Source organism: Taeniopygia guttata, chromosome 25 (assembly GCF_048771995.1).
Source record: "Taeniopygia guttata chromosome 25, bTaeGut7.mat, whole genome shotgun sequence".
Lineage (NCBI taxonomy): Eukaryota > Metazoa > Chordata > Aves > Passeriformes > Estrildidae > Taeniopygia > Taeniopygia guttata.
In genome coordinates this window covers 5,847,410-5,858,003 of record NC_133050.1, presented here as the reverse complement: position 1 = coordinate 5,858,003, position 10,594 = coordinate 5,847,410, and the positions used below count along the sequence as shown (strand labels likewise).

The window sequence follows — 10,594 nt, the reverse complement described above, 5'->3', positions numbered from 1 at the left end:
TTTTGTGGATCAAGCCCAGCGTCGCTGTCACTTCCCCAGCCAAACGCCCTTTGTGCTCAGAGTCATCATTTGGGCTGGAAGTGACCATAAACATCATCCCGGGTGTGAAAAATGCAGATTTTATGATTGGCTTTTCGCAAATATTAGAATGAATATGATATGTGTAATGTTAGAAAGTGATGCTGTATGAATTCTCTTAAGTAGAGTGTTAAATACAATTTTAGGTTACAACATAATGTTGAAATAGAAACTCTGCAATGTAGAATTTTTTTTACTAGCTCAAGCAAGAGATGAGAGAATCAAGAAACTCTTCACACAGAGATGACAGTGATTTGGGGCCCATAAACAGCCTCCTTTTCAGAAAAGACAAACATTCTTCCACCTTTTTGGAACCACCAGGATTAAGGCAAAGAAGTTGACAAAAAACAGAAAAATTCTTAATTTACAAGGGATTTATGCATCATGTATGAGATATATGAATATGCAACAGGCTGTTGCTTTTAAGGTTATTCCTTTGTTCACAAGGGATGCTTTTCCTGATCTGAGAGCATCTGGATATCTGTAATTCTTTGCTTTTTATTGTCTTGTAATTGTCCCAACTCTAAATTTTATTACTGTAATGGTATTACTATTTTTACAACCATTTTATTATTATTATTATTAAACTTTCAAATTTTAAAAACCAAGTGATTGGCGTTTTTCACCCTAATTGTATTACTATTTTTATAACCGTAGTATTATCATTAAACTTTCAACTTTAAAAAACCAAGTGATTGGCCTTTTGCACACTGGGGGATTGGTTGGGATCTTCCAAGATTTCTTCCACTGTGTCCTAAGTGTAAATTTTTAGGATTTAGCAAAGGGAAACGGGTGATTCCCTGAGAAGCACCGAGGGGTTCAACCCCCCCAAGCTCTAACACCAGGCAGCCCTCATCCTCTGCCAAGAAAAATCAACAAGAACTCAGGCAGGGAGAGGAGGAACCCAGCTTAAATAAAATCTGGCTCCTGCTGTGGAGAAAGAGGGAGGAATCCTTGTTTCCCTCGGCCTTTTTCCATTTTTCCATAGCAGGTGGAGATTCTGGATCCTGCTGTCAGCCCTGACCCTGTGGATTATTTATTCGTGTTACTTTGCAGCTTATTAGGAGAAATTAAGCCAAGGAAAACACAGGGGGATGGAAAGAAAAGAGCCCAGCCCAGGAACCCCCAGTGCCAGGTCAGGGTGGAGGTTCTGCCTTTACAAATTATTTAATCTTGTGTTTAATCCCAGGTTTGGGACAGCAGCGCCCAGGTTTGGTCTGAAGTGAGGACTAAATAAATGAAATAAATCAAAATAAACCCCCTTTGTCACCCTGGAACCCCACACTGAGGCTGCCTAGGGCCCAAATCTCCTCCCCAGGCACCCAGAGATTTCCCAGGGATTTTTATGTGCCCTGAGCAATCCCAGCAGCTCTGCAGTTCCTAAGGAAAAAATTCATTTTTCTGCTGGGGGTGAACGGTGCAGCTTGGCTGAGGGGACCTTGTGTGGGCACCAAATGCTCATAATCACAATTTTCTCTCTTTTCAAAAGCTCTTCCATCACATATTCAGCTGCAGCCAGGATGTGGGGATTTTTAGGGGATGCTGCTACATCATTTTAGGCTGGCTTTAGACTGGTTTGCACATTTTGCACTGTTTTGTTGTCTTACAGCAAATTTGACATAGCTTTACACTGGTTTTCTACTGTCTCACGTGGCTTTTGCACTGTTTTGCATAGGTTTAAAACCAGTTTTGCACTGCTTCACCCATTTTTATGCCAGTTTTGCACTCTTTTACATGTTTTTTACACAATTTTGGTGCTGTTTTACACTGGTTATGCGCTGTTTTACACCTGTTTTTCATGGTTTCACATTATAGTTTTGCACTGTTTTACACTTTCACATATCTTTATGCCAATTTTGCACTGTTTTACACAATTTTATGCCAGTTTTACACTGTTTTACATGTTTTTTACACTGTTCTAGTGCTGTTTTACACCTGTTGTTCACATTATAGTTTTGCACTCTTTTACATGTTTTTTACACAATTTTGGTGATGTTTTACACTGGTTATGCACTGGTTTACACCTGTTTTTCACATTATACTTTTGCACTGTTTAACATGTTCTTTACAAAATTTTTGGTCCTGTTTTACACTGTTTGTAAAACAGTTGTGCACTGTTTTACACCTGTTTTTCACATTATTCTTTTGCACTCTTTTACATGTTTTTTACACAATTTTGTTGCTGTTTTCCACTGGTTATGCACTGTTTTACACCTGTTTTTCACATTATTCTTTTGCACTCTTTTACATGTTTTTTTACACAATTTTGGTGCTGTTTTACACTGGTTATGCACTGTTTTACACGTATTTTTCATGTCATACTTTTGCACTGTTTTGCACTGTTTTTTACACTGTTTTGATGCTATTTTACACTGGTTATGCACTGTTTTACACCTATTTTTTACATTATACTTTTGCACTGTTTTACATGTTTCCCACACCATTTTTGGTACTGTTTTACACCTATTTTCACATTATACTTTTGCACTGTTTTACACTCTTTTTACACTCTTTTGGTGCTGTTTCACACTGGTTGTACACCGTTTTACACCTATTTTTCCCATCATAGCTATGCACAGTTTTACACCCGTTTTTCACCTTATACTTTTCCACTGCTTTACATATTTCCCACACCATTTTTGCTGCTGTTTTACACTTCTTCTGCATGGCTTTACCTTTTTCCTCTCTTTTTACACCCATTTTCCCCTCTCCAACACCCCATTCTCACCATTCCTCCTCCCAGCCCATACTCCCTGTGACCACCCACATCCCCCACCAGGGCCACGTGCAGCCGGGCACATTTTGGTTTTTTTTGAGGGGGTTTTTGGGGGTTTTTTTGTTTGTTTTTGGTTTTGTTTTTGTTGTTTTTTTATTTTAGGCCTGTCGGGTGCGCGCGGTGCGTGTGCGCGCCCAGGCAGCGCTGCCGAGCGCCGAGCGCATCGACCGGCAGCGGCAGCAGCAGGAGGAGGAGGAGGAGGAGGAGGAGGAGGAGGAGGAGGAGGAGGAGGAGGAGGAGGAGGAGGAAGGGGAAGGGTGGTTGGGGGGGTGGGGGGGGTTGGCGGAGGGAGGGAGCAATTGAATTTCAAACACAAACAACCGCATGGGGCTCGGGCCCTCCGCCGCTGCGCCGCGCCGCCGCTGACCCCGACCGGGGGGGGGGGGGGGCAGAGCAGCCGCTGCCTCCGCGCCTCCCCCTTCGGATTTTTTTTGTTGTTGCTGGGTTTTTTTGGGGTGTTTTCCTTTTTTTTTCCCCATTTTTTTAGTTAATCCCCTGCCTCGCCGCGTTTTGCCTCCCAAACTTCATCCCTAACCCCCCTCCTCCCCTCCCCCATCCCTTCCCTCCCCCCCCCCCCCTCCCCTCCGCCGCCCGTTCCTCCGGTCCCGGGAGGAGCCGCCAGCCACGATGTCCCGGTCCAACCGGCAGAAGGAATACAAATGCGGGGACCTGGTTTTCGCCAAGATGAAGGGTTACCCTCACTGGCCTGCCCGGGTAAGGAGCTGGGGAAGGGCTGGGAGGGCGGTGGGACCCTCCGGTGCTCTCTCCGGTGCTCCCCGTTGCATAACCGAGCTGCCCCGGGGGATGGGGGGGCACCGGGGTCAGGCTGCCCCCGTTACCGGCGGGGGGGTGTGTCCGCACCGGGGTCAGCCTTCAAACCCCCCTTCAATCCCCCCGGTGCCCTTCCACCGGGACCGGGGTCCAACTTTGCCGGTGCCTTATGTAAGGCCGGGCCCGGGGGTTATTCGGTACCGAGATTCGGGATATTCCCTTGGAATTGGGTGGATTTTATGTGTTGGAAACAACATCCTGAGCTCCCCCCCGGGCTTTTTTTATGCTGTTTATTCATTTTTCTCCCGGGGTGGGGGGAAGGGAGGGGGTCACGGGTGGAGACCGCGTGGCTCCTGCCGCCGCGTGGGAGTGGGGACCCCCCTTGTGTCCCTCCCCGGTGTCCCCCCGCCGGTACCGGGGGTCGCTTTTCCACGTGGGGCCGCACCGGGACGTCCTTCCCGCCCCATTGCGAGACCCCACGGAGGGGTCGGGTCGTTCCCCCTCCTCTTCTTCACTGATGATTTGGGGGATACCGGGGGGGGGTTTTAACCAAACCCCCCGGTTTTAACCTCGCCGGTGGGTCCCCGAGCGTGTCCCCCGGCTGGTGGTGGCCTTACCTCTCGCCACGGGTGCCGGGAGTTCGAATTTGGAAAATCGATGGAATTATTGAGGATTTGGGACGGGGAAAAGGGGGTCGAGGCTCCACCATGCGCCGACCCCGCTGCTCCCCCCGGAGGGTCCCGGGACCCCCGGGATGAACCCAAAGCCCCCCGTGGGCTGCAGAAGACGCCGCTGGTTATTTTTAAGCGGTTGATGATGCAGTTTAAAATTTCCTTGGAGTGTTCCCCCCCCACACACACACACCACACACGCACTCCCCTCCCGGCCTTGCTGCTAAAGGGCACCGGGGCTGCCTGGAAACCCCAAATTGAGCGGAAAAAAGGGAGGAATGGGGCGATAGGGTTTAAAACCCCCCCTCACCCCATCCCCTCCTCCTTCCCCCTGGCGGATTTGAATAACTTTTGTTTGGTTTGTCGGGTTCTGGCGGGGAGGCCGGGAGGGGGTTGGGAGCCGCTCGGATTTGGCACCGGCCTCCCAACGCGCATTTGAAAGCGGCTTTGCGAGGAGGAGCCACAGGGATCCCTGGGAGCAGCTTTTCCAGCACAGCTTCCCTTCCAGGACACAGCCACAATCCCCCGGGCACAGCCCCATCCTCCTCCAGCCCCCCAACACTCCCTGCGGGGTCCCCAAAACCGCTGGAGCTGCTGCCGCTCCGGGGTGATGCTCACATCCCTCCTGTCGGGCACAGAATTAGCGCCATCCCCACTCGGGTTTCACGCTCCTGCAGCTCGACAGGAGCATTTTGGGGTGCTGGGGAGGGCAGGGAATATGTTTTCCCCTGCAGGAGGTTGGGTTCCCCAAGCCCAGGGGTGCTGGTTGATGCTGGGGGGGTTTGGAGCTCAGCCCTCCGTGACTAATCAGGCAGGGTTTGCCCGTGACTAATCGGGTGCTGTGATGAAACCTTACCTGGCCACGCGTGGCGTTTGCCGGGGTGTTTGTTTCCAGCCAGGTGTGGCTGGAGAGGGAAGATACGGGAAGAAATGGAAGGGGGAGGGGTTCTTGCTCTGACCCATTCCCTGAGGATGGCACCTGGGAATGTGCCACCAACACGTTCAGCTCGGTGGAAACCTCTCCCTGAGAGGCTGAAACCTCTCCCTGAGAGGCGCAGCGTTAAACAGAGGGGAAACTGAGGCACGAGAGCGGGGAGATGAGTCGCTGGCACCTGGAGGGTGATGCTTGCCTCCCTTTTCCCCTCACCCCTTCTCCGCAGGGTCCCTGATGCCTGGCCCTGGTTGTCACCTGCCCCTTGGTGCCTCCCTGTGCTGTGGCCAGGCCTGCAGCCCCTGTTCTGTGCAGAGCTCGGGGCCAGCAGGGCAGGGCATGAAGCACCAGCCTGGCACCACTGGCATCCCCCTTCCCGAGCGTCTCCTGTTGCCATGGTGGGCTCAGCATCCTGCTCCGCCTAATTCGGTGCCCGCTGCCAGCCTGGTGCTGGGATGGGGCCCAGTGATGGCCCCAGGGCTGAGGAGATCCCTGGGGGCACCCATGGGACTCAGGGGTGCCACAGAACCCCCACGTGTGTGACCCACGTGAGCTAATTCCATTAATTAACTCCTCTTCCCGACAGCCAGGTCCTCGCTGGGGAAACTGAGGCAGCGAGGGGGCTGCTCCCAGCCCCCATGGCCAGCGCAGGGCAGGCTGCACCAGCCGTGCTGCGTGGAGCAGTTGAAAGGTGAAGAGCAGAGGTTGGGGGCAGAGTCCAGAGCAGGGGTACGTGCCCGTCCCTCCCCTGCCACGCTCCAGGGCTTCCCCTCCATGGGACCTGTCCCAGCCCATTTTCAGACCCCCCCGCCCCGAGCCTCAGGGTGCAGATCCCTGGGCAAGGCCGGGCTGTGACACCAGTGCCATTCGCAGGAGCTGGCAGGGGGACAGAAATGGGCAGGGTGGACTTTACCCTGGCACCACAGCCCTGTCCCACTCCAGTGACAGGGACAGACAAACAGACACGGCCGTGACGGTGCTGCTGGGCCCCCCATGATGTGGGTTTTTGGGTGGGTTTGCAGCTGTCTGCACTATCAGGGGTGTCACCCTCCTGCCCCATGTCCCCACGCCCTGCTGATAGAGCCATGCCTCCCCTTGGGGTGCAGGAGGGGGTGATAAGGGGCTGGTGCTGGCAGGAATGGGCTGGGCAGGAATCCCAGGGGCAGGGGGATCCCAGCTGTCCCTGGACCCCCTCATTCCTGGGTTGGGGACACGGTGGCACTGTGCATGCCATGCCTGGAGCGTGGCAGCCATGCCTGGAGCTGCTGCCTGTGCCTCTTCCCCCTTTCCTTGGGGAAGGAGGTTTGGAAACTTGTTAGGGGAATCTCCATCAGGGTCCTGGCACTGCCAGGGGTTGTGGGGTGCCTGTCCAAGCCTGGCTGGGGAGGGTTTGGGTTCCTGGGGCGCCCCAGGGGCCTTTGGCACGTTGTGCCAGGAGTGACCTGCAGGAAGGTGGCCTGGGGGAGCGCCATCCCCAGCAGGGCAGGGCTGGACAGGGCTGGTGGCCGCCCCTCTGAGTCACATCGTCCCCTCCTCCTCCTCCTTCGGTGCCACGCAGGGATGGAGCTGCTGCTCCCAGCTGCCACCGTGGGCCAGGGTCCTGCTGGGGGCTGCTGCGAGGGTCAGGCTGACCTTCTGCTCTGCTGGGGACTGTCCCTGCTCCTGGAGTGTCCCCGTGCCTTTGCACATGACACTGCCACCATCCCCAGGGCGCTGGGTGGGAGCACTTCAATCCTGAACCCCCCCAGATCCTGGTGCAGGACGGGCTGCACGCCCCAAACCCCGTTTGGGCAGTGGGGATGGCACAAAGGCACATCCCACCCAGGAGTGGGACATCACATTGAGCCTCCAGGACATCCTGGTGCCCCTCTGCCCTGGGGTTGTGCCAGCATTGCCCCTCAGCACAGGGGTGAGTGTTGGTGCCACCCCAACTCTGTGAAGGCAATCAGGAGAAACTCCTGGCCAGGTCCACCTTGTCACGACACCCTGGCGCTGCTGGCTGGGGAAACTGAGGCTGGGCAAGCTGTGGGGGTCATGGTGACTGAGGAAAGGTTGTGCCATGAGTCAGCAGAGCGCTGGGAACGGGACCTGGCATCCCGACCGTGCCCGCTGGCACCGTCCAGCCCGGTGACGTGCTGGCACCCGCCCCGAGACCCCCACCCGCATCCTCCTCCGGCTCCTTCCACCTCCCTTGGAGGTTTTCTCGGGGAATTTATGGCTGCTGGCTGCAGGGGGGGTTATTTTTAGCTGCTATAAAAAGCAGCCGGAGTTGCTTTCGCTCCCTTCCCGCTTGGCGCCTCGGGATTATCCGCGCTCGGTGGAGCAGCACCTGCCCGTGGGCTTGGCACCGGCTGCTGCTCGACCCCACAGCCCTCAGCAGGCCGTCCCCATGTCTGCTGACCCCCTTTTGGCCAGGGTGGCACCTCGACCCCATTGCTGGCCAGGCTGGGGGAGCTGCCCTGGCACCGCTGGCAGCGCCTGAATTTGCTGAGTGTGTCTGAGGTGGTCTAGATGAGAGCTTAGGGGGGCACGGGGTGGGAGAAGGGGAGCAGTGTGGGCACAAGCACTTGTTCTGCTGACCACTTTGTGCCAGCTCTGTCTCCAGACAGCAGGAAAATTCCCAGGAGGAATTCCCAAGGGCTTTTCCATTCCTGAGCTGTGCCCATCCATAGGACAATGGAGGGGGTAGGGGGATGTCCTGGGGGTCTGAGGAGCCCCGGGGGTTTCTGCCCTCTCCTGTCACCCTGTCCTTTGTGTCACACAGATTGATGAAATGCCAGAAGCTGCAGTCAAATCCTCCTCCAATAAATACCAAGTCTTCTTCTTCGGGACCCACGAAACGTGAGTGGGAGCCGGGGGCTTCCAGGGCGGGTGGTGCCAGTGAGTTTGGGAGAGGTGAGATCCCCCCCTGACTGTTTTCTCCCCTTCACAGAGCATTCCTGGGGCCCAAAGACCTCTTCCCCTACGAGGAGTGCAAGGAGAAGTTTGGAAAACCCAACAAGCGGAAAGGCTTCAGCGAAGGTTTGTGGGAGATCGAGAACAACCCCACGGTCAAAGCCTCCGGTTACCAGGTGGGTGACGAGCTTGGGGGGGCTCCATCCCACCTCCCCCCAACTGTTTCCCCTTCCTGGGGGCTCGCTGTGAACCCCCCCATGCCCACAGCCCACCCAGAAGAAGAGCTGCCCCACGGCGGCCGAGCGGGAGGCGGAGGGGGACGGGGAGAAGAAGGGCAACGCTGAGGGCAGCAGCGACGAGGAGGGGAAACTGGTGATCGACGAGCAGTCCAAGGAGAAGAACGAGAAAGGCGGCACCAAGAGGAAAGCTGAGGATGCTTTGGAGGTACTGGGTGGGCTGGGCAGGGCGTGGGGATGTTGGGGACAGGGGTTGGGTTGGGCTGAGCTGAGTTTCCCCCCGGCAGGATTCCCCCAAACGCCCCAAGGATGCAGAGGGACAAGAAGGGGACAAGAAGGTGGACAACGAAGAGGCGCCCAAAGAGGAGCCCAAAGGCAACCCTGGTGAAGGGGAGAAGAACAGCGACGCCGCCGACACGCCGGCCGCCAACCAAGCCAAGCAGGAGGGCAAGGAGGAGGTCAGAGACCACAAGGAGAGGTGAGGGTGGTGGTGTGGTGAGCCCTGTCCTCACAGCCTGCAGGTTTTGGGGACACCCCTGGCACCAAGGGGGTCTGATCAAGAATTTTGCCTCTCTTCTTGGCTCCTCACAGCCTGTAGTGGCTTCCCTGGCGAGCTGATCCTTCCCCCTCTGGCTCCTGGGTGCTGCCCCACGCCGGCTCGTCTCGTGTCAGGAGCTCCAGACAAGAGAAACCACCCCAAAAGGAAATTTCCAAAAGAAAAAAGAGAAAAAAACTACCAAAAAAAAAAAAAGAGGAATGCAGAGCAGCCCGGTACTGACCCCGAGCGCTCCGTGCCTGCCCTGCCGTGGGCACACGCTTTGTATTGGTGATTCCTCGGGGCCGAGCAGTTGATTTGAAATAAAAGCAAATCTTGCCTTTTTAAAAGCTGGGTTAGTGCCTGGACCCCCCTGCGTGGGGGTTTTGGGAGCCTTGGGGCAGCTCTGGGGTGGGGGGAGATGGGGCTGGGGCAGGGAAGGGTTTTGTAGGGGAGCTGAAATAGGAACTACAGAATCAGAGAATGCCCTGAGCTGGACGGGACACAGAAGGATCAACTCTTAATCTCAGCCCTGCACATGACACCTCAAAATCCCAGCGTCCAAAAGCATTGTCTAAACACTCCTTGACTTTTAGGATCATGAAATTATGGAATATCCTGAGCTGGAAGGGATCACAGGGATCAGCGAGCTCTGGGCTTGCACAGCACACCCCAAAATGCCCCAAACCCAATGTCCCAGAGCTTTGTCCAAGCACTCAGCTTCTGTGCTGGAATAGTGGAATATCCTGAGCAGGAAGGAACCCATCAGGATAATCGAGTCCAGTTCTGGGGCCTGCACAGGACACCCCAAAATGCTCCCAGTTTTAACATCCTAGAATTGTATAAACACTCAGCTTCTCTGCTGGATGGAATAGTGGAATATCCTGAGCAGGAGGAATTGAGTCCAGTTCTGGGGCCTGCACAGGACGCCCCAAAATGTCCCAAACCCAATGTCCTAGATGAACCAAATGTCCTAGAGCTTTGTCCAAGCACTCAGCTTCTCTGTTGGATGGAACAGTGGAACATCCTGAGCAGGAAGAACTGAGTCCAGTTCTGGGGCCTGCACAGGACGCCCCAAAATGTCCCAAACCCAATGTCCCAGAGCTTTGTCCAAGCACTCAGCTTCTGTGCTGGAATAGTGGAATATCCTGAGCAGGAAGGAACCCGTCAGGATAATCAAGTCCAGTTCTGGGGCCTGCACAGGACGCCCCAAAATGTCCCAAACCCAATGTCCCAAATGTCCCAAATGTCCTAGAGCTTTGTCCAAGCACTCAGCTTCTCTGCTGGATGGAATAGTGAAATATCCTGAGCAGGAAGAATTGAGTCCAGTTCTGGGGCTTGCACAGGACAACCCAAAATGTCCCAAACCCAATGTCCCAAATGTCCCAGAGCTTTGTCCAAGCACTCAGCTTCTCTGTTGGATGGAACAGCGGAACATCGTGAGCAGGAAGGGACCTGTCAGGATAATCAAGTCCAGCTCTGGCCACCCCAAAATCACATCCTGTGCCTGAGGGCCGTCTCCAAACACTCTTGAGCTGTGCCAGACTCAGGCCGTGACCATTCTTGCCCACTCTGCCCCACACACCCAACCCACACAGGAGAGGCCAGCCGGGCCTAGTTGGCCGTGCCCAGCTCCCTGCAGAGGGGACAGGGGAGCGCGTCCCCTGCCCCTGGGCCAGCCGCGGGGACGGGGAGGGCAGC

The 10,594-nt window shown here is 55.1% G+C and overlaps 1 protein-coding gene across 3 annotated transcripts; it reads left to right on the top strand.

Annotated features, from left to right (window-relative positions):
- Nucleotides 1-3,133: 3,133 nt before the first annotated feature.
- HDGF (heparin binding growth factor) lies at nucleotides 3,134-9,243 on the top strand. 3 transcript variants are annotated; one of them, XM_030291573.4, is made up of 6 exons: nucleotides 3,134-3,568; nucleotides 7,992-8,068; nucleotides 8,160-8,298; nucleotides 8,390-8,566; nucleotides 8,646-8,836; nucleotides 8,920-9,243. In XM_030291573.4, exons 1-6 carry the CDS (start codon nucleotides 3,482-3,484, stop codon nucleotides 8,954-8,956), a joined length of 708 nt encoding a protein of 235 aa, XP_030147433.2. In that variant the 5' UTR covers nucleotides 3,134-3,481; the 3' UTR covers nucleotides 8,957-9,243. The 3 variants fall into 3 exon arrangements, with proteins under 3 accessions (XP_030147433.2, XP_030147435.2, XP_030147434.2); XM_030291575.4 differs by having other exon boundaries at nucleotides 3,135-3,568; nucleotides 8,646-8,816; nucleotides 8,950-9,243; XM_030291574.4 differs by having other exon boundaries at nucleotides 3,136-3,568; nucleotides 8,950-9,243.
- The last annotated feature ends 1,351 nt before the right edge of the window (nucleotides 9,244-10,594 follow it).